This window comes from Melopsittacus undulatus, chromosome 8, assembly GCF_012275295.1.
Source record: "Melopsittacus undulatus isolate bMelUnd1 chromosome 8, bMelUnd1.mat.Z, whole genome shotgun sequence".
Lineage (NCBI taxonomy): Eukaryota > Metazoa > Chordata > Aves > Psittaciformes > Psittaculidae > Melopsittacus > Melopsittacus undulatus.
In genome coordinates, this window is record NC_047534.1 from 785,267 (window position 1) to 813,231 (window position 27,965).

Sequence of the window (27,965 nt, forward strand, 5' to 3'; positions counted from 1 at the left end):
ATTGCTGTTAACACTGTATTGATTGTTGGGTTTGTGAGCCAGGAGCCTGCCCTTGTCCCAAGCCCCTCTCCAGGTTCCTGCAGCCCCTTTAGGCACTGGAGCTGCTCTCAGGTCTCCCCTTCTCTTGTTCAGGCTGCCCCAGCCCAGCTCTCTCAGCCTGGCTCCTATGGGATCTGCTCCAGCCCCTGCAGCATCTTCAGGGGGCTGGATGATGTCCCAAGCCATTGCACACACTGCATTAGGAAAAGGAAGCCTGTAACCTGCCCTGTCAGTGCTGAAGAGGGCCAGAGAGGCTTAGATAGATATACCCACGGCTGTTGGTACAGGTGAAGGGCAAAAACCCCTTCTCCTTGCCCAGGTTTTGCTCTCAGACCACCTTGGCCTCACCGGGATAGCATCACAGGCCCCTTAAACAGCACCCCTGTGGTGCCAGGATAAGAAGACATGAAGCAGTGTCTGATCCGTCCTGTAAGCTCAGTATCGTGGGAGCAAAGGGTTATGTTCTGCCTGGAAAGGCTTAAGACCTGTGGAGAATAAACAGCATCGAAGGCAGTTTGAAAGGGAGGAGATGATTGAGAAAGGGGTAAATCAAAGTGTTGGTCACTGAGAGGAGGCTCAGATCCCCCTCCCTCATTTCCACATTACCAGAAGAGGAGTGAACTGATAGCAGCCAAATGAGCCCTCTGGACCCAGTGCTTCAAGTTAATGAGCTCCCCTTGAGCTCTTCCCAGGCACGGAGCCTCCCAGCACCTACCCTTTGCCACAGCCTCTAATGAGCAAAGCCTTGGCCATCTATCTCCATACCAGCAGAGGAGGTGATGGATCCTGTCAGAGCTCAGGATTTACACCTGCCCTTGGTGCAGGGACATCCTCACCCCATCCAGCAGCAGGAAGAGCCTGGGGACCTGCAGCATCTCTGGATGGAGCCAGCTCAGCCTCTTCCCGATCCCATTGCAGCAGGCACAGGGGGTGCTGCCCATGGCAAAGGGGATGCAGGGCCCTGGAACCAGTGGCACTGTGAGAGCTGGGATGGTTTGGTGGTCACTGCCATAAGGAGCACTGATGGCTCACCCAGTGCATTCCTGCATCCCCCAGTGCTTCAGCATCAAGCTGCAGCTGAGCCCTGCGGTGTGCCTGGTGCAAACAGATCCCTTGTTTCAGGAGGAAACTGCTTTTCCTGCCCCCAGGATGCAGTCTTTGTTGGGAGGCTTCAGATGGACTTCAGTGTGTCATTAAAGTCTCCCTCATGCTTGTCCTGTGCAGGCTGTGGGGTGCGGGAGGTGTGGGGCAGGCCCCATGGCTCCATGGCTCCATGGCTCCAGCCCTCCCCTGCTGTCGAGCTTAAATTATCAGGGATTTTTCCATAAATTGAAGACTAATTTTCCCTTGGGAATAGATCATTAAATTATGGAATACAAATGACAACTCACAGCATCCGCAGGGGGCACAGGGAGCATTGGTTGGTATTCTGCCCTTTTCCCACTCCTGTGTGGCCATGGCTGCAGCCATGAAGGAGCTCAGGAGAGAACCAGGGCACATCCATGGACCTTGGAGGACCAACACCAGCCCAGCCCATGGAGAAATGGGTCTGCAGCCCCTGGAGGAGGCAGCAGAGGGGGATGAGACCCCTCCATGCTCTCCTGACAGTGGTCAGAGCTTTGCTTCCCCAGCCATAGGGCTCCTTCACCCTGTGTGCCCATCACCCCTCCTCAGGCCTGTCCTGCGGCATGGCAGTGACCATCACCCTGACAACGGCGCCGGTGGGTGATGCAGGGGGTACTAAAGAACAGCCCCATTGACGGCTGTGTTTTTCCAGTCGAGCTCAGTTTCCGTGGAGCATTGAGGCTCCATAGATGTGGGAGCATGGAGCTGCCTCCGCAGGGGGGGCACACTGGGGAGCATTGTGTCTATGGGGCTGGGAGGGAGGATTTCTGTGCTGCTTTGATCATGCATAATTTAGATATTCAAATGACTCTGGGATCATTGAATTATACATGAGCTGCACAGGCAGCAGTGTTGTACCTCCTGCAGACTGTCAGGGCCTTCTCTCCCTTCACAACCTTCCCGAATCTTAACAAGTCCAAAGCAATCCCAACCCACATCCCCTCGAGAGCAGCCCCATGGCTGGGAATGCCATGGAGTTAATGACAGTGATTTGGTGATCACGGTTTGCTGTTGGCTGTAACTGAATGGGTTTTATTGTGGTACCTAGGGTCAGTCGAGCACAGTGAGCCTGGGCCCCACTGGGGTGCTCCAGCATCAGTCAGGGCTGTGGATCCCACTCCAAGATCCCATCAGCTTCACACTGTTGGGATCATCCTGGATAAAGGCTCATGGAGCACTGGTCATGCAAGAGGCTGAACCATTGCCCTGCACAGTGAAGCCAGAGAGCCCAAACCAAAGGAGGTTGTGTCCCAGCCAGGGATCACGAAAGCAAAACCCATTCTGGAACCATAACCACATAAACATAACCTTGTTTTTCCCCCACAGGTCCCACCTGGTTCATCACTCACTGTGCAGCTGATTCCCGGGATCACCTCTTGGAAGCGTCTCCAGATCCTGTTGGGCTGGGACTGAACTGGGATGTGTGTTCACTGAGGAGGGGACCACAGGGTGTACAACACAACGAGCCCAAACCTGCCCCTACCAGGGGTTAAGACACACTGATTGAAGCCCATTGGACAAACACAGGCTCGCCTGTCCCTTGCTCCCATCAGATCCATGATGAAGCTCCCTGGCAGGGATGAAGCCAGGCAGTCTGTGTCCCTCAGGATCCTCGTTTCCAGGGGGAGCATTCCCAGCCCCAGCAAGCTCTCTGGGGAGCAAGAGGGAGTCAGGAAGAGAAGGGGTGACACAACAGCCCTGTTTGCAGCCCCTCCTTCGTCAGCTCCTTCATTATCCTTCCCTACCCTTTTAATTCCTCCCTAAACTCAACCAGCTATTGCTGCTCAAACTGCAATAACTAATTGGAACAAAATTGCCACTGTAGGAGAAAAGAATGATTAAACCTATCCAGTGGACAATGGGGCAATCACAGCCTAAGCATCTAATTACAGGGTTAGAGAGCGTGGATGCGGGGTAATAACGGTGCCCTGTGTACACTGTGGCTGGCTGAGCAGGGAGCAGGGCCCGGCTTGCCTTCACTCCAGGTTTACTGCCTCATTCCTACAGTAAGGATACAAGTGCAAGGGGAAAAGATCAGGGATACAAAGGTCTGTGGGAGAAACACACAGCACAAACAGCTCCATGTCTGCTGTATGGGGGGAGATGGTCAAGGTGTGAGCCCCGGCGAGGAGATGGGCACCAAGCACAACAGTGGTGTGTTTAACTGAGCACATCACACACGTGTGCATACCTGTATCCATCACACATTGAGAGATGCCATTTAAGTAAGCGTTTACATCCTGCCTGGTTTGGGTACCACCGGTACAGACTCGTATTCCTACTGATTCATATCCTGCTGTTTGGGTGACTCAGGATCAGCCGGAGGTGGGGAAAATGGGACCATGGCAGCTGGAGATGCTCTGGCACATACAGACAGTGAGGAACAAACAAATGATACTCTGGGATATTCCTTCCTGCCTCTGGAGAAGAGGGTGCTGGTTGGTCTGGTGCCCAGCTGGTCAGCACTGGGGCAGGGGAGCAGGAGGAAGCACTGTAATGGGACTGCCATGGATTTATGGACATGGAACAGAGCCATGGCAGAAGGGAAGAGCAACCCCTGCAATATCCCATGGGTGATGGATGCGCACCTCAGTTTACCCCATGGTTTACATCTCCACATTGAACCCAGCACATCAGAGGCCACTTAAAACGTGGGGCAATGGAGAGCTCCAGAAGCCACCTCACTGGCCCAAGGTGCCACCGACCAGCTCAAGGTGGTCAAAGCAACAGGAGAACCAAAGGGAAACCCTTTGTTCGGAGCTGCTCCCGCAGGAGCTCAGTGACCAGCGGTGCTCCCCATCCTCACTAACATCAGAGCACATTGAGCAGCCACACAGGGGCTGTGGCTTCCCTTGATAAAGACATTTTCCATCTCCCCAGGCTCAATGAGGGCGAGTTTAAACTGGTGTGAAACTGGGAACGGTCATGGTGCAGTGGTGACTGTGGCTGCCCCAGGTACCTGGCACACAGGCTCCAGCTGCCCAGAGCACACGGATCTGGAGCAGCTCTGAGGCACCTGCAGTAAGAGTTCATTTTCTGATCTGGTTTTGGCCAAGACCGGAGCCTCTAAAAGGCATTTCCAGCAATGGGCTTGCTCAGTGCTGACCCTGCTCCACTTCCCTACCGTGCCGGTGGCTGTGGTTGGTGCCACTGTGGTGCTTACAGGCTTCCTGCACCAGTACAGGGCATGGGTGTGCTGGTGATAGCCTGGGACCAGTGCTGGGCATGGGTGTGCTGGTCACAGTGTGACCAGTGCTGGTGGTTCTGCAGCACCAGGCGGTCCCTCCATCCCACAGCAGCTGCCATTGCATACAGCCACACTCACCAGCACAGGACAGCAAACCCTTCCTAGCATGCAAACAGCGTGTGCCCCATCCCCAGAGCTGCTGGCAGGGCCTCTTCCCATCTCCCATGCAGGGTCCCATTCCCAAGATCCCTAAGAGCAGCCTGGCCGGGATCCCACGCTCCAGGCCGGGTGCCAGCTCCAGCCATTGCCATAACTAAACCGAGGTCCTGCACAGCCAGGCAGACACTGCTGACCCCTGTGTCTGTGCTGCTCTGCTGTGGTCTGAGCCCAGCTCGTAACCCAGAACCACACAGCCGCTTGCCCAGTCCCACTCAAAGCATCACTGAGAGGGCAGGACAGGACCCCATCCCCATCCCCATCCCCATCCCCAACACGACCGTTTGTGGGACTAAACTACATGGAAAAGCAAAGAAACAGCCCCCACAGTCAGACTGGTGACAAGGAGGAAAAGGAATGGCCAAAGTAAAACCCATGTACAGCCAACCAAGCAGTGACCATCCAGGAGGAAAGAGCCTTACTGTTCAAAGCCTTCTTGCACCAGAGGGTGGAAGTTCTCTTCTTGGCACTTAAAGGACGATGACTCTTCCTTGACCTTTGTGGAAACAGAAGACAGGAGAGGTTTCAGCTCTGCTGCAATGCTGGGAACCAGCTCCAAGAGCACTGGGACCTGTGGGATGCAGCAGAGGTTTGGTGATGCTGAGCTGGGGACCACAGACTTCCCTGCTCCCAGAGCTGCTGTGAATCATAGAATAGGGTTGGAAAGGACCAAGGATCATCCAGTTCCATCCCACTGCCATGGGCAGGGACACCTCACACTAAACCATATCACCCAATGCTTCATCCAGCCTGGCCTTCAACACTGCCAGGGATGGAGCATTCACAACCTCCCTGGGCAACCCATTCCAGTAGATCCAATCTTCCTTATACCCAATCTAAACCTCCCCTGTTTAAGTTTCAACCCATTACCCCTTGTTCTATCACTGCAGTCCCTAATGAAGAGTCCCTCCCCAGCATCCCTGTAGGCCCCTTCAGATACTGAAAGGCTGCTATGAGGTCTTCAAAGCAGACATGCAGAGGGACACAGGCCATGGGCTGCCAGGGGGGATGAGACCCTGATGCTGAGCGAACGCACCCAGCTCTGCTTCTGCTTTCACCCCACAGCAAACACTGAGTCCTGTGTTCACACTGCAGACTGGCACCAGCTCATCGGGGTATCGACTGTGGCAGGTCAAACCCACGCTGTGAACCCAGGAGCTGCAGGTGTCAGGAGCTGGTGACACAGGACCACACTTGGCACTGTTTGGTTCCACACTCTGAGCTTGTGCAAGGAGAATAGAGCTGAGTTAGAGCAGCCCTGGTGCCACTTCCTGAGCAGCTCAGTGGGAGCAGATGAGGCTCTGAGTTACTCCAAGTGCAGTTCATCCTTGCAGTGAGGCCAGAGCAGTGCTGGGCTTGGAGATGCCCCTGGGAGCAAACCAGGGCAATGGGGCAGCCCCAGGGCAGGAACCACACCAGGGACCCTTCAGCATCTCCCTGCTCATCCTGATGCTGCTGCTCAGGGTCTGCCCGGTGCTGGTGCCATGCACTGGGCATCCCTCCCAGCACCAGCCACGGCCATGGCCATCAGCATCCCTGCATCCCTGTCCCGCTGCCCTGTGGCTCCCTGGCACACCAAGGGCAATGCATGGATTTGGGGTTTCCCCCTGGATGCCCTAGAAGAGAAGTAACGGACTGAGCCCAAGCTGAAGGTTCTGCTGCCTGTCTATGAGCCAGCCAAGAGCAAACACAGCACAGCACAGGCCTGCAACACTAACCCATCCAGCCCAATTAATCATGTTACTCATGAAAGTGTATTGGTGTAATTAATAACACAAAGCATCTATATTGGCCTCTGTGGCACAGCAAATTACAAGGCAGTGATACTTGGATGTGTTGACCTGCATTGCATCCATAATCCATCAACCATTCCCACCGGATCGGGTCTCCAGAGACACCAACAATACAGAAATGATAATTAAACAAAAGCAAGATGGGCAGCAATAATGGCACATTAATCATTCCCATATTGTGGAGAAGGGATGGGACACCCGGGGGTTGTCCTGGGTGTTCTGTGCAGGGTTTAGGGGGTTAACAGGTCTAGAAGGGGATCTGTTGGTTACAGGTGAGAACAGGTTATGGTTTGGTGATACCACAGTGTGTGATGCAGGAGCAGGGATGCAGGGATGCTAGGGAAGGTGCCTGGGTGAGGGCTGGAGGCTGATGTGTCACAGGGAGGTGATGGGGGCACAGCAGGGCAGGGACACAGAGATCAGTGCCTGCACATGGAGGGAGAGTGCAGGGCCCCAAGGCTGTACCTGGGCTGGGAGGGCTCCCATCAAAGCTTCACCTATGGAATAGTTCACTCCTGTCCTGTCATGAGTCATCATTGTTGGAGCCCCATTTAATGGGGATTAGGGGAAATCTCCTCTCTTTATTCCTATACAATAGTGATTCACTCTCAGGCATTCTCATATTGATGGAAAGAAGCAAAATTAACTCATGACCACAAAACCAGTGCCCTCACCATGAACCAGGCCTCAGAGCCAGCACTAGCAAAGGAATTATGGGATGGCACCCACGGTGCTCATTGAAACCAAAGACAGTAAACATGTTGTTTAAACAAATCCCATCGACAGGAAGATATTAAACACTATAATTCAGGATCAACCCAATGCAGCTACTGCAAAACCCATCCAATGCTTTAAATTACAGAGGAAAGCCCTTATCTGGAGGTGCAATGTGTGTGGTTCCGACAAGTGGGAAGCTCAGCAGAGGAATCCTTGCCCTGAGGAGGGGATGAAACGTGGGCACTGTGTTTATATAATCTGATCTATCTAATACAAACTAATTCAACACAACTCATAACAGTGTTCAGAAGCCTGCAGGCCACCAGGAGACAGACACTGGGAGCCAGGGTAAAAGGCATTGAACCATCCGGAATAGTTCATTTTCTTGCTCTTTAGCTCTGTGCAAGCAGCTGCCTGCTGTGGTCCTGTGCCCTGCTCTCATCATCGTCCTCATCTCACATCAGCCATTCCTGCCCTCCAAAGCCAGCCCAGCTCCATCTGCACCCAGCAACCCGACCCATAGCATCCCCCTGCCTCCCCCCTACAGCCAAACACCCCCCTTGACACAAGCACGCTATTGACAGAGCCGCTGCCATAACATGTGCTTGCCCCTTTGCCCCTCGCCACGGTGCTCTCGGGACCCCCCAGCCCCGGCTGAGCTTGTGCCGGCACCTCCAGCACGGTGCAGCCGGTGACTCCTTCCCTGCAGCGCTGCGAGCAGCCCGGCAAGGAGGGGACCCTGCTTTAGGAGCCTCGTTCATCGTTACCAGAGCGCTGGGTGCTCTGGGACGTTACTCACCCGTCAGAGCGAAGGGCTCCCGGTGGGAGCGCTCCTGCAGTGAGCACTGTAGGCTTTGTGGCAAATGAAACCCGCTTGTAGCAGCGCGGAGGCGCCCGCATCCCGCATCCCCTGCCCCGGCAGCATCCCCATCCCCATCCCCATCCCGCATCCCGCATCCCGCATCCCGCATCCCCTGCCCCGGCAGCATCCCCATCCCATCCCGCATCCCCTGCCCCGGCAGCATCCCCATCCCCATCCCGCATCCTGCATCCCGCATCCCCTGCCCCGGCAGTATCCCCATCCCCATCCCGCAGCTCCCGCATCCTCCTCCGGGTCTCGGTACTGACCTCGCCTGGGCTGTGCTCCAGCGGCCGGTGCGCAGGGGGCCGGCTGCGCGGTGCGGAGCGAGGGGCGCATGGCGCAGCGGAGCCGCTGCTCCCCGGTGCTGAGGGGGGTCCCCGGCCGCGCTGCCCGCAGCGGCTCTGCCATGGCGCATCCCGCCCGGCCCGGAGCGCCGCTCACCGGACGGCCCCTACATAGGAGCGGGTTTAAACCCGTGTGGGTAAAGCCCATCCTGTCCTGTCAGCGGAGCTGCGTTCAAGCGGCTTTCCTGACTCCGGGCTTGGGTTTAGCATCCACCGAGACAAGTCCTCGGTGCGTTCTGTGCTACATAACTAAGGTTAATTTGATTTGATGCACCAGTTCATTATCATAAACAGCTCACAGTATGTCAGTCCTGTGTAATTACAGTTCCTACAGCCGGCATCCTGTTCGTTTCCCATCAGTGATGGTGCTTCCCTAGGATCCCCTCGCAGCCTGAACTTCCCTCGGCAGTAATGAGGTGTCATTTATCCTGTAGCTGACGGTTACACTCATTTACAAACATAGGGGCAGGGATATTGGGTTTACTTTTCATTACAGCCACATTTGCCTCTGTGGCTGCACGTGCAGGGGGGGAGGAGAAGGGATGCTCAGAAGGAAAGATGCTGCTGGCGAGGGGATGCTGTGGTCACCCGGTCCTCCACTGACACCTCATCCCACCAAGGCTTCCCAGACAGCTTCCCTATACATGGACACACATCCCAGGAGGGCTCTGCTGGGAAGCACCAGTGGCCCCAGTGCCCCTAACACAGCACCTCCAGTGCTAACTGCATGAGATGAGCTGGCACCAGTCCCTGCCATGGGCAGCCAGCATGGAGCATGAGGGTGTTGGACCATTACAGCTCAGCTGAGTTATCACCCCCCAACTGCAGCGTGAGCCTTCCAGAGACACAGTGACTGATGAGGGTTCCCTCATTGTCTCACATGTAATCACATCCCTGTTTGGAGGTGTGGTGCTGGAGATGCTCACCTCTGATTGTGCTTGACAAACAGCTCCAGTGTCTGGTGTCCTCCTCATTTGCAGCTGCAGAAACCCAACCCTAATGGCTCATCCCGCAGCCAGAACAACGTGGTTGGTGCTGCAGATCCCACAGCATCACATGGTGCAAACCTCATCAGCCACTGGGACATGAGGAGTTTGGATAAACTGGGATTAGTGGCATGGGAAAAAGAAAAGGCAGGACATGAGGGCTGTGGGTTGAGTTGGGGATACCATGAACCTCCCTGATCCCGTGATGGCAAAGGTTAGGAAACCCCAATGATAGAGCAGCAGCCCTGCCCTGGGATGAGTAATGCGGCTCCCAAGGCCAGCACTGGAACGTGGGACATGGCATGCAAGAATAACCAGTATGAGACAGGAATATCCAGTACACAAGAGGAATAGCCAGGTTATGACAGGAACAGCCAGTACACAGGCACCACACCCGGTCCATGACAGGAATACCCCAGTACAGAAGAGGAATACCCAGTGCACAAGAGGAATACCCAGTATACAACAAGAATACCCAGTGCACAGGCAGCACACCCAGTCAATGAGGGGAATACCTCAGGAGAGCCTTGAACCCCTGTGTCCTGTGCTGCTCTGACAGGGAATGCTGGGACCATGTGGAGCGGATGGGGATGCCCAAGATGAGGGTCTGCATGCGGCTGATCCCGGTGGGAAGCTGGGGAAACAGGACATGGGGCTGGTCTGCAGCTCCTTGGGGCAGCAAGGGCCTGGCAGGGCTGTGGGGCAGGGCTATGGGGCAGGGCTGTGGGGCAGGGCTATGGGGCCTAAAACAAGACAGAGAGTGCCTGTAGGGGCTGAGGCCCAGCAGCAGGATGGAGACTTAGGGCAGTGGTGAAGCTCAGCACCGCAGGGACCCTCCTCTAATGGGATCATGGATGGGCTTTGCCCACATGGGTTTTAATCCATCCCCACACCATTGGCACATGTACATCCCAGCAGGAAATGGATCCCTGGGTTTTAAACCAGCACAGAAGGTTGGGCATGAACCTGCATGAGCAGAGGCAAACACAGCACAATGCACCGTGAACAGGGAGGGTGCACAGCCGGGATGGATGGATCCGGGTGTGAGGAACAACGATGGGCACTGGGCTTGTGTGGTGGAGAGGAGCAGAGGTAAAGGCACAGTCCTGGAGGTGAAATCACCTTTGGAGCTCCCTGCTCCCCTCTCCACAGCTCCTCCTGTACTGGGCTCCCAGTCCCCATCAGCCTCAGTTTGCATGCAGCCAACTCCCCATTTCCCCTCTTCATCACCAACCCTCTGTTAGCCTCAGCACATCCATCCCATCCCAACTCCCGTTCCTAACCCCCTGGTTTCAGCTCCAGCCAAATCCCATTGGCTCTTACCGGACCCAGGGCTGGATGCATCCAGACCCATCAGCTGAAGGGCAACCACAGCACATCCTCTCTCATGGTGGCAGCAGCCTCATGGCCCTGGCATTGCCCTGTGCCATCAGACAGCGTGGAAGGCAGCACCAGCCCTGCCACACACAGCCCATGTCACTGACAGCAGTCAGCTCTACTCATTGCTTATCCCCTTTGTACCACAGGAAGCATCCACCCGAGCAGGCTGGGATGGGAACAGAACCACTCCCCACGGAACTGCTATGGAGCCAAGGAAAATCAAACCAGGATGAAGTGTGGGGGAGCCGAAGGGTTAGGGTCAGGGTCACTCCTCTGCTCATGGGCACATGTGGCTCTGAGCCCAAACATCCACACCAGCCACAGAGGATGATTCCGATGCTGCAGAAGCTGCTTCCCTCCACCTGCATCAAACCAGGCTCAAGTTGGGGCAAGCAGTGAATGTGGCAGAGGGCAGGGTGGGCACCGGTGCCAATGGAATGCTCACATGGCTCATTCCCTATATGGCAAATCCCGACTGCAAACAGGAGCCCATGGTGGCTGGAGCCGCCACAGTGCATTCCATGTGAGCCCAGGCAGGACACGGGTGATTGGCAGCTGCATTCAGCAGCACAGAAACCCCTTTTCCTGTTGTTCTGCAGCATCCCTAAAGCTGTCTCGGAAGCACATGGCTCCTTTCAGCGGCACAAAGGGGCTAACGGGAATGCCCCGAGTGTTAAACGGGATGGCCGAGGCTACAACACTGCACCAGAGCAGTGATCCCTGCTCAGTGTCAGCCCAAAGCAGAACCGGCTCTAGGACAAAACAAACCCAACCAGTACTGGTGCTGCAGTGCTGAGCATTGTCTGCCCCACAGCCCTGGCCCCTCACTGCCCTGCCCCACATCCCTGCCTACAATGCCCCGGACAAAGGCTGCTCCTGAGGGGCAGTGATGGCCTCGCTCCCCGCAGAGCCCCACACAGCTGCCCCAGACACCGATTCACCAGCCCTGCGTTCCCATAGTCTCCAGGGAGACGGTGATGGAGCTGCATCCTAATGACAGCCGCACCGCATCACATTGCATTGCATTGCATTGCATCCCATCACCCACCAAGCAGCCCCCTCCAGCCCCGTCCAGGCTGGGGCTGCCCATTGAATCCATTCTGGCTGTATGGGTCCAATCCCAGCTCTTTCCCAGCTCCCCCCCATGAGCAGGACACCACAGGGAGGGCTGAGGCACTGACTGAGCACCAGAACAAACCCACATCGTGCAAGAGCCACCACTTCAGGACCAGCATCTGAGCACCAGCACTGAGAGCTTCCAGAACCAACCCCCTGGGATGTGGATGGAAATGGGAACAGCTCCCCCAGAGCCACCCCATTCAGGACACGTCACTGTTGGAACCCTGGTGTGGAGGCAGGAAGAGCCGAGGGCTGTGGTGCACCCTGAACCCAGCAGTGAGGAGCCCCTTGTGCAGCATCCCAATGCTCACAGGGATGCACTGGTGAGAGGATGGAGACAACGACACCCACCAGGATCCCACAGCAGCCTCAATGCCCCAGCGCTGCCCCAAGCCCCCCCATGGCAGCAGATCCATTGGGGCTGCACCCAGAGAGCACCCAGTGCACTGCCAAATAACTGGTGGCAGGACCCATGAACTCACTGTGGTGCCAAGCAGGAGGGCAGGGCAGGGCCTGGCAGTGCCGTGCTGGTACCCAGCTCCCCAGGGCAGGAGCCAGACCTGGCTTACACCTGTGTTCAAATCCTTCTCTCTTTAAGCTCAGTCAGGGTCACACGTTGCCATGAGCACCGGTCAGCACTGTCACCGGATGGGCAAACCTGACGTGGTGCCACCAAAACCCAGTTTTTGGTATGGACTCTGAAAACTGAAGCTGTATAAACCCCACAATTAGTGAGGGGTTAATGAGGCAACGAGAACCCAGGAACCTTGGGGGAAAGGGGTGGGAGAGAGGAGACAGGAGCCAAATGCCAGGGACATTTAATGCCCACCAGCTCCTACACCAGCTCCCACTTCTGTCAATGACTGCATTGATGCCTCTGCTCCCTTCCCTGTGCACTGCTCCCTGCAGCTGTAACCTGTCCTGTGGAGCAGGGGAAGCACTACCCAATGAGGCTCCATCCATCCCTGCCACAGCCCAGGGCTGGTCCCGCAGCCTGATGGCTCTGCTGGCTCTGCTGCCCCTAGAGAAACCCTTCTGCCACAGACGTGCTCAAAGCAGTTCAAGCTCCAGAGGCCCAGGAGGAGCAAAGGGCTCAGCACACAGGGGTCACCAGTGTGATCCCAGGGAAGGGGCAGTGCCAGCAGCAATGCCAGTGCCCCAGCCCCACTGTGTGCTGCACTGGCCAGGACACATCCCACTACACCAGGTTGTTCCAAGCCCTGTCCACCCTGGCCTTGAAATAGTGGGACCCCCTTCTCCTGCCCCACTGAGGCCACACGTGGGTCTGTCCTGCCAGAGACCCCATCACCCCTCCACTGCATCCCCAGCCATACCCTGCTCCTCCTGCCCACATCTCCCATGGATGACTCAGGCCCACGGATCTGCTGCAGCCCAAAGGACCACTGTGTGCAATGCAAGTGTGCATCCAGTTCATCGCTGATACCAAGGCAGGCTCCCAGCGGAGCTCTGCTGAGCACAACAAAGCCAAGTGCTCCGTTTCCATCAGCTCTGTCAAAAGGGAAAAGCAGGATTTGTCTGAGCAGGACACCAAACCCCAGCAACCCCCTGGTCTGCATCCCGCTGACAACAGCTCCACAGCCACATCCCGACGGATACAATAACCCAGCAGAGCACATCCCGGGGGCATCCGGATGAGTGCAACCGTGAGTGCAAAATCTGCCACTGATTATGAAGGAAACACCAAATGAGGCCCAGGGACCTGGTGCTCCCGGTGCAGGATTGCTCACACGCTGCAGGGGATGCAGGGATCATAGGGGCAGGTCTCGGTGATGGGAAAGCCCAAACCCTTCCAACCTGCTGCTTCCCTTCAGCCTTCCTGAGCTCCTCGGGTCCTACTGGACACAGACACCCAGAAGAGCCCCATTATCAAAGAAGGATCCCAAACACAACCTGGCCCCTCTTGGATGCTGCATGGAGCACAGGGTTTCATGTGCTCAGTCTGGGGCTGTCCCACTGCCATGCCCGGGGCATGGTGGGGAGATCCTAACATCCCTGTGGAGCATCCCTGCTTTGCTCCATCCCAAACTGCGGATAGCAAAGCATCAGCCATAGGTGGAAACAGGCAGCCCTTGAGGGCTGGTACACCCAGCTCCAGGGCCCTGGACAGGTCCCTCCTCATCAGCAGCCAAAGCTGCAGCCCTGGAAGGTGCCAGGGTTACCAAGGTGCCTCCATCCCCCCTTCCACAACACCCAGTACTTGGTCACTGGTGATGAGCAGGGCTGGATGCTGCCTCTGACCCCAGTGTGGAGATCACTACAGACAGGATGGGAATGCACCCAACAGGTTCTGCTGCTGAAGAAAGCCTGGAAGATGCTGAAGAGCTGACAGTGGTGCCTTGGCTGTGGTGAGTTACCTGTAGGTGACATGGCACAGGGACTGTGATTCCAGGATTTCTTTCTCAGTGACTGTCACAGGCCCAAAGTACCTGTTACATGCTTTGTTCTGGGGCACATGAGATGCACATCACACTCATCTCCATCACCTGTAAGGAGGGAACCCCCACACATCCTATAGCATCTCCTCTAACTCCATTTCCTTCATAATCCAACCTATGTGAACAACTGACAACCCCCCTTTGTGATCACTCCTACAAAGCCATCTTTGAATCAGAATAAGCCACTGGCAGAAGCTGCCCAGAATCCAGCTCAGGACAACCTGAAGCACAAACATCTCCATCAGCACCATGAGAAAGCAGAGTACAGCATGTGTGTGTTTGGTGGCAACCTTATGAGTGAGCCAAACACTGCTGAGATGCTGGGAATAAGCAGAAGTCAGCCTAAGGTTTGGGCTGGAAGGGACCTTAGAGACCATCTGGTTCCAAGCCTGCCATGGGCAGGGACACCTTCCAATAGACCAGGCTGCTTCCATTTGCACTGGAGATGCTCACCCACTCTGCAGGCTGCTGCCACATCAGACTCTAGGAACAAGCAGACAACCACACATCCACTCCTAACGGCTTCATTTATAGAGCACCTTGGGGTAGGTTTCTACTTTTACTATTTCATTCTCTGATCTTCCCCCCCTCTTCTTCAATATGTTTCTGATGACTGCCAGGTATTTACAGTCCTACTGCTCCATACCCCCCAGCAAACTGCAGTCACCTGCACTGCAACTGACTTACACACCATGAAGAACCCCAGCCAGCACGACGAGGTGAGGTGAGGGTCTGAATGAACAGCAGTTAAACCAGTCTGGGACCACACATAATGCACAGGAGAGCTCCAAGCCTGCCTGGCACCCAGAAACAGAGCCCCCCTGAGCAGCAGATCACAGGATCCAACACCCGACCACTCCAGAGCCAAAGCCATGGGTCCACCACGGTTCACCCATCAGCCACCATGCAGCAAAGCCTTCCTCCGAGCTCTCCCTGTCCTTGCTCGTGCCCAGCTCTCACTGCGACTCTCATCACAGGGATAGTTTACTGAAAACCTTTTATTGTAATCAAAAAGTGACACAACAGGGCTGCGATGTCCTCTGCAAACCATCCCACAGGGGCCGGGTCCTGAGCCTCTGCTGGAAACCAACCCAGGTGTGAAGTCCTCCCAGCACAGGCAACTCCCCAAAGCGACCGCCGGTGGTGGGAAAGAAGATGCCCCAGGAAAACCTTTCATGTTACACGGTCACAACGCACAATTCTGTACAAAATGTTCACTTTTTATAAAGCTCTGATGTAAAAATCAAACAAGCAGCAATAGTTTAAGTGCAGCACAGGCTCTTCCAGGTCATTATTTACAACGCTTGAATTCGTTTACATTTTAACAAAATTTAATACAGATGACTTAGGAATTAAGTCACTTTTTTATCATCTGTCATCCTATGTCGTGACAGATTTCACTTTTTGGTCATCTTTCTCTTTATCTTTGCTCTTCTTCGATTTCTTCTTCTTGTGTTTGTGTTTTTGGCTCTTCTCCAATTCCGTCTCATTGCCGAGGTGTTTCTTATGCTTCTTGTGTTTCTTATGCTTCTTGTGCTTCTTCTTCTCCTTCTTCTTCTTCTTCTTCTTGCTGTCCTGGCTCTCCCCAGAGCTGGCGCTGCTGCTGTGGCTCCGGGTCTGGCTCTCGGAGGGGCTGTGGCTGCGGCTGCGGCTGACGCTGGGGCTGCTCTGGCTCTGGCTCCTGCCGGCTTCAGGCTGCTCGGCTGCAGGAGGAGCCGCATCCTCCTTCACCTTCTCAACAGCCTTTTCCTTGGGCTCTTTAGGGTTCTTCCCTGCAGCCTCCTCCTCTTTAGCAGACACGTTACTCTCACTGTCACTCTCGTTGTAGTCTGGGACGAAGGCAGCCTCGTCTGTCTCTCGGGTGAGGTCAGAGGAGAGCCGTGAGGAGCTGCTCACCTGAGGTTTGGGCTTGACAACACCTTTATCGTTCTGTCCAGCCACGCTCTCACTCTTTGCCTCTGGTGATTCTTGTTTCACAGGTGGTTTGGGAACACTTGGCTCTTTCTCTTTATTGCTCTTTATTTCTGGGAGGTGCTTCTCTTTCTCCTTCTCTTTCTCCTTTTCTTTTTCCTTTTCTTTTTCTTTCTCCTTTTCTTTTTCTTTCTCTTTTTCTTTTTCCTTTTCTTTTTCCTTTTCCTTTTCCTTTTCTTTTTCCTTTTCCTTTTCTTTTTCCTTTTCCTTTTCTTTTTCTTTTTCCTTTTCCTTTTCCTTTTCTTTTTCCTTTTCTTTTTCTTTCTCCTTTTCTTTTTCCTTTTCTTTCTCTTTCTCCTTCTCTTTTACTGAATTCTTATCCAGAGGTTTGTGTTCCTCTGATGCACGCTTGGACTCATGAGCAGCTTTGTGCTCAGACTGCTTCCGCTCACGCGAGGGACTGTAGCTGCTCCTTTTGGCCTCTCCAGTGCCCTTTTTGGACGGCTCTGCTCGCTCCTCTCTCGGTTTGCTCTTCTGCACAGATGCAGAGTCTCTGTTTCGAGAGGGGGAATCTTTTCTCCTCGCCAGTTCACTCTTTTCATCCCTGCGTTTGGAGCTAGAATGGTCTCTGTTGCCATCATGGTCAGATTTCTTGTCTCGGTTGGGAGTGAAGTCCTTGGCAGTGGATCCACGGCCAGGATCGTGCTTCTCAGATCTGCCCTCCTTGGAAGACTGGGAAATGGTTTTTCCATTCCCTTGCTCAGCTGCACGTTCCGAGTGGTCCTTTTCTGGCTGAGCACTGCTCTTCCTCTTCTCAGAAGCATCCTTGTCTGATAAGGAATGATCCCGCTCTTTGGCTTTGCCTTTCTCACTCGACACAGAACTTTTTGAGCTCTTGGCATCATGCTGGGAGCTCTCATAACTTGCCTCTTTTGTGGATTTCTGTGGTTTCTCCAAAGGCTCTGTCTCTTTTTCACTGTGTTTTATGGGGTTTGCTGGCTTAGCACTCACATTTTTTATAACGCTAGCAGGTTTTCCTATGCTTGTGGGAACCTGGGTAGATTTAATGTCTTCCTCTTCAGACTCAAAGTCATCTTTGTCCCACTTTGACTGAGGGACCTGGATCATAATAATGACATCTTCAGCAGGGGCTGTTATATCATTATTATACTCCTCCATGGTCTTAATGACAGTTCGTTTGGTATCAGTCTTTTCTTCAGGCTTTCTTACAGGGCTTCCTCCAGTTGAACTAGTGCTAAGAGGAAAAAAGCATGTATTAGTAAGGGGTGAGATAGACAAACCACCATCCCTGTGGTACTTTACAAACAGCTTTTGGTTCAGTTCTCAATCTTCAGCATTGTAAAACATCTCATGAGTGAGGATCTTGGTGAATCCACTGGCTAAGAGTATGAGCAATCAGTTCATTCAGTACCCTGCCCCTATGCATGTAATTAACAAAGACACATGATTATCAGCTTGGGGACTGTCTGATCTGGTAATTCCTTCATGTCCTATTTCTATCAATGGCAGATAAATCAGATCTTCGTTCTTGTTTCAGTATCTAAGCAGTTATGGAGAGGTGACTACAGAGAACCAAAGCTTTGTCCTCGTGCCCCAGTGTTCTTTCCAGGACATTGACATGTTTAAAATGCACAATACTGCCTGGCACAGCCACATCTGTTCTCCTTGCCTTTTGAAATAAGCTGGACTTGAAGGAAAACGGAGAGGACACCTCCGTTAACATGTAATGAATAAGAGGGGGAAGGAAAGTCCTAGAAGTCAGGGTCAAACACATCCCTGGTGAATTAACCTTACCAGCTTTCTGTACAGCCTGCTTGATTTCTTTAACAAAACTTGATTTTGACCCAAGAATCATTTGAGAGCAAGGACTATTCACTCATTCAGCATGGATTTAGCTGTTAGTTCAGTAGTCACCATACACAACTATGCACATTTTGAAGGGAAGGAGGAAGGAAAGATAGGAAAAGGAATGCGGAGGTACCTGGTGTAGTCTACAAGAGTAGAACTCGATGCATCAGCTGCTGCTACTTTTCTCCTCACTTTCCCCTTCGTTTTCTCTTGTTTCACTTTGCTGCTGCTGGGCTCAGGTTTCTCCCCAGGCTCTTTTGCAGGGGGCACATTCTCTCCACTCACAATCTTCTTCCCTGTTTCTCGGTTCAGTTTAATCTTTTTGGCAGGGTTGTTGAGAAAAGATTTGTCCTTGTCTGGAGTCTTCTCTCCTTTCTCACCATCGGGCTCGGCCTTCCCCTTTGGCGACGTTTTTGATTCAGCAGTTTCTGCTTTCGAGGCCTTTGTGGAAGTGGCTTCATGTTCTTTATCAGCCTTTTCCTCTGCTTTTCTTTTTCTTTTCTCAGGTTTTGCATCAGAGGGTTTGCCTTTTTCTGCAGGTTTTTTTGCCTTCTCCTCTTTGGTGGAGGGCTTCTCTGACTTGGCTTCTTTCGGATGGTCTTTCTTTGCCTTCTCCTCCTTGGCTGGTCTGGTTTCTGGGTGATCTTTTGCCACTTTAGGATGAGCCTTCCGTGGGGTCCCAAGAGCCTTCTCGTCCTTTTGAGAGGAAGATGCTTTAACACTGTCAGTCTTTGGCAACTCCTCCTTCACCTTCTTCACAGGAGGTTCTGTTCGAGGAGACTTTTCCCGGTCAGGGTCCACCTTCTCTTGGGCAGCTTTGCCTGGCTTCGCTGTGCTGTCCTTCTTAGGAGGAACGGCTGCATCTGCTTTCCGCTTCGTCTTGTCAGTCTTTGCTTTTGGCTTATCCTTCTCCTTTTTCTCCTTTTCAGACACGGGTTTGAAAGCAATGGAATCTGCTTCCATGGGCTCATCTCTTACAGGAGTGGCATCATCTCTGCTTGGAAGTATGAACAGGGAGTCTGTTTTAACGTCTTCTGTTGCAACTGCCTCTCTTGGTTTTCTCGCACTTTCCAACATCTCAGTATTAGCAAATCCTTCATTCTCATCTCCTTTCCTTCTCTTCCGGTGTTTTTTATGCTTATTTCCCTTGCCATCTCCCAGTGGATTCTCCACCTCCTTCTCTTTCGATTTTGTAGGATCTTTGACACCATGGCTCTCTCTTCCAGAGGGTTTCTCGGGATAATTTCCAGCTATGCTACGATTGCGGTGGCTCTGCCCACCAGGATAATCCTCCCTACGCCCCCGAGCATAGGGAGAGTTCTCCCTCCTGGTCCCGGGGGCCCCAAACCTCTCTGGAGAGAAGTTTTCCCTGCTGACAGGAGGCCGAGGTTGAGCACCAACAGCGTAGCCCTTGTAAAACTTCTCATACCATTCTCTGTAGTTCCTTTCCCATTCTCTGTATCTTTCCTTCTCAAAGGGGTCTCTGAAGTCCACAGATCTGCCATAATAAGCTTTCATATCGTATGGTGGAACTTCCCTGTATCTGTTAAAATACTCCCTTTCTCCCTCCCCCTGAGGTACAGTTCGTTTGGTGGGAGACTGGCCTCGAAACACCGGAGACCTTGACCGTGAGTGGTACCTTCTGTATGGGGGTGACCTTGACCTGGAGCGGTGGTACCCATGCGAGCGGGATCGAGACCGATAGTTCCGACTCTTCCCTTTGCCTCTTCTCTGGTACGGTGGAGATCGTGAGTAGGAACGGGAATGAGAACGGCTGAAGGAGCGAGAGTAGGAGCGAGAACGGGAAGAACCGGATCTTGACTTGGAGTAGGTGTAGGAGCTCCTAGAGTAAGATGAAGCACTATAAGGAGACTTGGACCTTAGAAGAAAACACAACACAAGAAAATAGATGAAGTTAATTCAAACCAGTTGTGCTCCCCTGGTTTTTACTTCCCAAATTTGGTCTGGGCTTTTTCTCTTCAACTGCTTATGTCAAAGCTTCTTTCAGCTGCTGACATAATGCTACTGCAAACTGGAAAACTTGATAACGTGTAAAGTTTCTGCTTACAAGACAGAACAGCTGCTGCTTTGTTAGTGTAAAACATACAGGAAGGGTAAGGCTATTTCCACTCACTTCTATCACAGGAGCTACCAGCGCTAGGGATTGATTTAAGGCGGTGTGTACTGGCCTCTACTGGTACATGAACACGCACATTCTCCACTACTCAGCTACTACATGCAATGCAAATCATTTTTGTTGCAGTAAAATGCAAAAAGAGCAAGTCTTAATAGCTAGAGTGCAGTATCAAACATCCAGAAAACACAGTTTAGCCTGCAGACAGCAAAGCTCGGTGTTAAAGGCCAGCTCAGCCTGTTCAACCTCACTGCTTACTTGTCAGTTAGTGCTGCAATCTTACATACAGGACTGCTTAATCCACACCTCCAGCCAGATGTCCTAGAGACTTTTGCACATCTCTCTCTCTAACCAAGGTTAGCGACCACATTGCAAGAAAAATCCTATCTAAAAGCTTCTAAACTCAGCCTCTAGCAACATGACTCAGTGCCTAGGAAAGGTACTGACAGCATTACTAATGGAGAGCTATTCAGACTCCTGCCCAAGTCACTCTGGAGACAGAACACATCAGATGTCCTCCATGTTTCCATCACAAGTTTTTCTTTTATGTTTCTTAAGAGCCATTTCACATCATTCCACATTTGTTCATTAGCATCATTGCTCATCTCCAAGTCCTTCATCAAGGTTTCCCTATAAACAAGTCTGATCTTTTAAATCCAAAGACAAATTTAACATTGTCAACAAAATACCGGCCTGCAGTCCAGGTTAACGTCTCTCCGGGTTGCCACATGAGATAAACAGAGGAAATGAAGACAATTTCTCTCACTTATCTCCTCCAAAGTGCTTTGAGGTAATGGTTACAATCAGAGTAGGGAGATGCAGAAAATCCAGTCATTATCCCTGTCCAGTCTCTGGCCTCCTCATGCTGTCCAGAGGGAAGGATGTCACTGCAGAGACACTGTGTAAGAGAGCCCTGCTCCTTGACAGCTACTGCTCAATTCTAACTACCAGTCCACTAATCACTGCTGTAACCTAGTAAGCTAAGCGAGCTAGTAACCTGCACATGGAACTCCTATCACTGCTAATCCCCTGAATCATCCAATCCATCTAACGACAGAGGTGGAGTGAACTCCTCCTGATTCTTCTAGACAATCTGCTTCTCCATTACGGACATGTAAAGCAGTTACCTGGAAAACGAACGCCTACGCTCCTTTTGAATCTTTTTATATTCCATCAATTCCTTAGCAAAATCATTTGTAAACTCATCAAGTTTGGACTTTTTCTTTTCCCTGTTAAAATAAGTTTGACCTTTATTACAATGATAGTTTGACCTTTATTACAAAAAGACATCAAGAAACAAAACATGGCCAATATGAGAAAATGTATACTGCATGCAACGCAACAGGTGAACATCCTATTTAAGCAAAACCAGTTGAGAATTCCTACACGTTTTAGGGAAACTTTTAGAATTACATTTGTCTGGTTTAGCTTTGCACGTTTACCATCTGCAATGGAAAAGTATACTGGAAGAAACACTATGTCATCTTTGCTTATCTCAGATGCACTTTAGTGTAACTGCGGTCCGATACGCTACCGAAATACAACAATAAAAAGCAACGCAACATCAGCGAGCCGAATACTTACTCCTCTTTAAGTCTCCGCTGCTCTCTGTAAAACTCCTCCCTAGATAAGGGAGGTGCTTGTGTCGTTGGGATGGTATTGGAATGAGCCGTTGGTACTGCTGTTGGTACCCACGCTGATGACATGTTTGCAGGAGCTGGGGGATATCCTGGAGGGGGGACAGTGTACCCAGCGGATGGAGGCTGCCCAGGTGGAAACTGAGGAGGAAACTGTGGTGGTGGTACCCCAGGAGGAAGAGGAAGTGCATGTGGTGGTGGAGGATACAAGGGAGGAGGAGGCACAGGCACAAAGACTGGTGCTGATGCTGGTAGTGATGGGGCCTGCGTCCTTTGGGCACGGTCACCATGCAGGCGTCCTCGATTTGAACTAAAGAAATCCAGAAACTCATGTCACTGTTTGTCACACCCTGCCCTGATTTCAAGGAGGAAAGTGAATGAAGCGGAAGCATGGTGGCGAGCACTCCTTGCTCTCAACTGATGCATTTGTCTCCCTGTTTTCTGTTCATTTGAGACCACAGCTATTTCTTGATCCTCATACTTGCCTTCCACATGCTCACCCCCAGCAGTTCCCTCAGTCTTCTCTCCTTATGCTCAGCTTTGCGTCTGTGGACTTAAGAGACTCCCATCTCCCACGCACCCAGTGCCCACTGCTCCTCTGCCACTCCTTGAGGCACTTCACACTTCTGATCTTCACAGTACTGCACAAACATAAACTCATCTTCTCTCAAACTTCTTCTAACTTCTCCCACCTACGCTTCCTACAGTGTCGCCTCGTGATGATGAATTTGGCCTGTTCTCGTCCCTGAACTCTTTATTTTCTTGTTTACTGAATAGGAGATTTTAGGCAATCTGTGGGATGGAGCCTGGGTTTTGTTTGGATTGATCTTAAGATTCTATGAACGCAACGCAACCTTACAATCCATCTGTAACATTATACACATGTATGTACACCAAAAGGACTAACCTGACCCTGCAATACCACATAGAACAGATTCCCCTCTCTCCAACAGAGAGAGGGCAGCCTGGCTATTTGAGATGACTAAATGAGAGGAATTCAAAACTGTCATAAAGTAACAGTGTTGATTCTTCCAATTATTTGTTCAATCAGCATCCAACTAAGCTGATGAAGAATGTTGGAGGCTGATATTGATATAGGCTATCAATTTCTTCAGCCCTATTGAGCCAGTGATCAAATGGGTGGCCTTCCATTGATCTTTACATTAGAGTTGATTTTTAGATGTAATTATGGTTTCCTCAAAGCGAGTTCATTTTTCAGAGTCCTCTCTTCAATTATGGACTGGGGTTTCATGTTACATGATCTTTCTGCACGCACAGATCCCCTTTGTTAAAGGTAATTAAAATTAAGCCATGAACAATTAATTACCTCTTGTATTCTCCACAGCTCTCTGTGTGCAGTTTCATTATACATCAGGAGATGTGTAAGTTATGTGGTACAGCCTAATTTAACAGCTTACAAGTAGCAGCAATATATGGAATTTGTGTAGGATACTTACAGTTCCCAGCCTGGTCTGCCACCTGCTGAGCGAATGGTTCCGGCTCTCATGGGATGACCTTTGGAAGTGGGAAGAAGAAAACCTTTCAACCATTCAGTTTATCTAAATATGGTATTTTAGAAGAGATTCTGAAGTTATCATTACTTACCAGTTGTGGGTATTGATTGTCCTTGAGGGCCCAGAAGACTTGGTAATGCTGGCTGTCTCAGCACAGGAACCTGATAGCCCTTGGAAAGAAAAGCCAACAGTTAGGAAATGAGCTCTACTGAAGTCCAAGAACCACTGCTTATGTTGAAATAACATTTACCTTCTCTTCCAACAGACTGGTGATTGACAGGGGGGAAGATTTAGAAAGCTCAGCAGCAGTCACCAGAGCAGCAGGAGGTATAACAGTATCATCACTACAAAACAACAGATTAGGTTATTCAAACAGTGCTTTGAAGTGCTACTGGAAATACAAAGTCCCAGGTGAGGAAAGCCTGGCTGCTGTAAATAGAGAAAAAAGCAGAATATAATCTCCCCTAGATTGACAAATGTGAGGTTGGCAGATTCCAAAGGAAGCACTGACAAGAGATCAGTTTGGGCTCCTGGTATTCAAAGAGCTCACTCAAAAAGTGTCTTATTAAGCAGGCTGCATGTGAGTGGATCAGAGTTTTGGAAGATGCAGGAACTGAAACGCTATTAGGAAATGTGCATGTGCTAGTTCAGAGGCTGCCTTAGAGGTTCTGCTGAACTGTGACCCTCTGTGCTGAGCAGTACAGCCGAGCCTGGCAGTCTTGTAGACAGAGCAGCTATGCGCATGCAGGGCATAAAGCTGGAAGGATGTAAGCCCTGAATTATAGCCTAGATCTTTAATGTATTTTCATGACTTCACTGGGTTGCAAAATTAGATTGTCATGTTTATAAATATCTCAAATCTGTAGTGTTTCAGTTTCATTGGGTATCACTGACTACACTCTGTATGACTGAGGATGACTCTGACTTGTCATAATAGTGATGAAAAATACTGTAGAAAAAAGCAATGTGAAAACACCCGGTCAATTTTACCTATAATCCTGCTTTTACACTTCATGAGAGTTATTTCCCCAGTACTAAAGAGAAATTGATGCGTTCAAGGTTTGGCATAACTACGGAATTGCTAGCCACTTAAAATCAAAGGCTCCTAGGGACCAAAAGGCTCCTCCTCCAAGGTAAAACTGTACTGAATGACTGTAAGGGAACCAAACAGAAATACTTCTGAGGAAATTCTTGCACGAGGCACACTTGAACTTATCAAAGTAAAAACAAACCCCAGAACTTCCACAGTTACCTGGAACTGTCCCTAATTATACACAAATCACCAGCTGAGAACTCAAGAATCTGACTTCAGCATTTTGGTGTCTTTGTTATTCATCTTGTCTACAGATTTACTCACCGGAAAGGTCCATCTGGCTTTTCACCACGGAGAGACAGGGACACTGCTGGAGGGAGATCAGAGACAACAACAGAAGATGGGTTTACAGGCAGCCCAGCTGCCACAGAGGATGGACCTGGACCCAAAGATGACAGAGCAGAACGAGAAGCCAGAGAAGCTAATGGAATCATCAGTGGTTCCGGTCTCGTTGGCCGGAGCAGAGGCTGCAGGTTGCGTGTTATTGTTTGTCTCATGAGAGGTGGTGGAGGTGGAGGTGGTGGCGGCAGCTGCTGCTGCTGTTGCTGCTGCTGCTGTTGCTGCTGAATCTGCTTACGGAGCCTTTTGGTGTAACCGGTTTCATTTTTGAAGTTGTTCACAGCCTAAAGGCAGAAGAACATTTACAACAAGGTACAGTGAAACTTCAGATGTAGGAACGATCCCTCCACAGAGTACAATTACTTGTGTATTCCTGTCAATGCCATCAATCTTGAAATAAATCAACACACAGCTGTATGAACACAGCACATGGAACACTGATGTTAATTCAAGAGCATCTGTATTTCAAGCACTTCAACGTTAACACCAAATGTGAAAGGCAATGATGTTAAACAACAGCATGACCTCAATTTGCCAAATCGTCTCTAATGAGTTGTCAGCTTCTGTTAACAACAGACAAGGTACCTGAAAAGTAAACGCAGCTTTGTTCAATTTACCCTTGTTTAAGGAGATACAAATTGGTATTTTCTTCCCTTTCTGCCTGTTACAAACAGACTTCCCTTACAGTTTACACAGAAGCAGTTGTTACCTGGCGTAGGAACTTGTTGGCGATTAAAGCGTCAGGAGAAACATCTGTCTGATGACACGTTGGACACGTATGCTCCTCAGACTCCAGTAATGCTGTTCTAATACCTGTGAAGTTAGAATAACCAGCACCGTTTTCAGCTGAACTGAGGAAATACTTGGGGTTCTAACGAATTCTAAATACACTTCAATGCCAACCTTCAGGTAAGTGAATAAAACACATCCCAAAAAACCACTGTCAGGCCTCAGTTCTGAAGGTTTTAACTACCACTCCCATGGAGAACAACGTGGAATAAATGCCCAACTGTCTGTGTTGCAGACCCGAGTAAGTCATCAGACTTGGCTGTATAATAATGTATGAGAAAGGATTATGGACAAATTCAGTGTATTTGGTATCTAATACTGTAATCACCTTCACAGTTATCCCTCTTCTCATACTTGTTCTTCCACGTGTAAAGAAGACTTACCTAGATACATAAGAAGGGAAAAAAGCTTTCTGCATTTCTTCCCCCCCATATTCTTACATATTCCTGTTTAAAGTATACTCAAGTATTAAATAGAACTAGTAATAATTTCCTTATTTCCCATTTCTGCTTTCAGCAGATTAGATTTGACATTTCAAATTAACACACACTTACATTCATCACAATAACTGTTTCCACAGCAGGGAATAACAACTGCATCCGTCATGATATCTTTACAAATGAGACATAACAGCTCATCTGGAATAGGATCATCTTCTTCTGAGGAGGAGGACGGCTCCTCTGGTAAAAAAGGAGGCTTTTCCTTCTTTCCTATAGCATAAGCTTCCCTGGAGGGAGGGTGGGGAAAGAAGAAGAAAAAGTTAAAGGGAAACTTTTCCAAGCTTTGCATTTTACTAAAGGAAGGTAACAGATGGAACCATCACACCAGTCTTCCGAAACAAGGGCATTTAGTTTCAAACACTTTTCTACAGCCACACCACTACAACAGGGAGGGGGAACAATCTCCCTTCTGCAGAACTTTCCTACTCATTGGATCAAGAAATTAGCTCAGACTAGAAAAATATATGACAGCTAGAAATCAGATGAAATGAATCCCATCTCTCCTTTGCCAGACGGCAAATGTGAATTGCAGGCTCAGGATAAAGCTAGTCTCCAAGTAACTGCATTTGATAAAGGAAAAAAGTCAATGTTCCAGCTTCTACAAAAGGAGATCTATGACAGAAAAATTGACGTGCCACCAAGTGCATTTGAAAGCAGCCACTCTTATCAGCACACACAGTATTTCCTCAGCTTATAGCAACAGTGGAACTTCAGTCTGTCTCACACTATGATTTTAAGGTTGAGATACAATGACAATGATTCCTCTTCCCTTCCTTAGAGATGCTGGCCAACTTGATTGCAGTGCTACTCAGGCATTTACATACGGTTTCTCTCACTCCCTTTGTGGTCAGGAATTCCCAATGGATTCCACACTTACGCGTCAATGGTTGGTATGGCGTATTTCCCAGTGTTTGTGAGCATGGCACCCTTGGTGTTGGGATCTTTCACCTCCATCATGAAACTCCTTGGAATTCCTGTGCTCTTTTTAATTCTGGGAACGGACTCAAAGTTTTTGTCCTGTTAAGAAAAGAAATGCACATGCCTCATCTCAAGCACACTCTTCAAATGGGACTGCAATTCTCATCTTAAGCAGCAGAAGCCTTTAATCCTCTCCTTTTACCTAGCAAAAGAGTTGCTCAAATAAAACACTTATTATCCTACACGAGCACGGCCAGGATGTTCCAAAGGCTTGAGCAGAGTTTTGAGCTCAGTCGATATTCTTGGCTTAACCTCAGGTTCCTTAAAGGTGAAACATGCCTTAGCTCACCACCCCCTGGGAGAAGAGACACAAACCTGCTCCTCCTCCAAATTCCAAGGGAGAGCTTAAGTCAAGGCTCTGGATCAGCCACTGGAGAAACTTCTATTCACCAGCTATAGGTGAAGGCTGACTTCACACCTCATGTATATACATTCAGTGACTAATACTAAATGTATGAATACTCAAGCAGAGACTTGGGTAAGTAAAACATGAAAATATTTAACACACAGGGTCAACAGAACCATCTTTTTACACCAAATGCTAAAAATTGTGAACTGCCATAAAAAGAAAGGGTTAAAAAGGAGAAAAAATCCCAGTAATGTCAAAATACTGCAAAATACACTTGAAAGTTCACAGAGAAGGATCCAGACACATTTAATGCCTATAACCTAGAAAGAAGCAATATTTAACATGAGCATGCCTGGATTTGTTACCAGCTGCCAAGGTAACAAAATGCAACCCTCAGCAAGAGCACAAGCCCCCCCCCAAAACCTTACCCCATTTGTTGGGCAGTTCTTTATATAGTGTCCAGGTTTCCCACAGCGAAAGCAGGTGTATGATGGTGGAGGAGGACCCACAGGCTTCTTCATGTAACTAGAAGGTTTTGGGGAAAAGAAGAAAGAAGGGATGGGTGTGGGTTCTGTTAAAACCAACATCTCCACTATTTTAACACAATCTTCAGAGAACACATTTGACA

The 27,965-nt window shown here is 50.5% G+C and overlaps 1 protein-coding gene across 1 annotated transcript in view; it reads right to left on the minus strand.

Moving 5' to 3' along the window:
* Positions 1–15,204: 15,204 nt before the first annotated feature.
* RBBP6 (RB binding protein 6, ubiquitin ligase) overlaps positions 15,205–27,965 on the minus strand; it is a 28,767-nt gene continuing 16,006 nt past the window's right edge. The window contains exons 6-18 of the mRNA XM_034065619.1: positions 27,766–27,862; positions 26,888–27,027; positions 26,065–26,237; positions 25,431–25,534; positions 24,647–25,005; positions 23,540–23,633; positions 23,381–23,459; positions 23,233–23,290; positions 21,723–22,085; positions 21,266–21,367; positions 18,138–19,883; positions 16,505–17,390; positions 15,205–16,294 (exon numbers count right to left, since the gene is read on the minus strand). Coding sequence (XP_033921510.1) covers positions 15,605–16,294; positions 16,505–17,390; positions 18,138–19,883; positions 21,266–21,367; positions 21,723–22,085; positions 23,233–23,290; positions 23,381–23,459; positions 23,540–23,633; positions 24,647–25,005; positions 25,431–25,534; positions 26,065–26,237; positions 26,888–27,027; positions 27,766–27,862 — 4,891 coding nt within the window. The 3' untranslated portion in view covers positions 15,205–15,604. The remainder of the gene's footprint in view (positions 16,295–16,504; positions 17,391–18,137; positions 19,884–21,265; positions 21,368–21,722; positions 22,086–23,232; positions 23,291–23,380; positions 23,460–23,539; positions 23,634–24,646; positions 25,006–25,430; positions 25,535–26,064; positions 26,238–26,887; positions 27,028–27,765; positions 27,863–27,965) is intronic.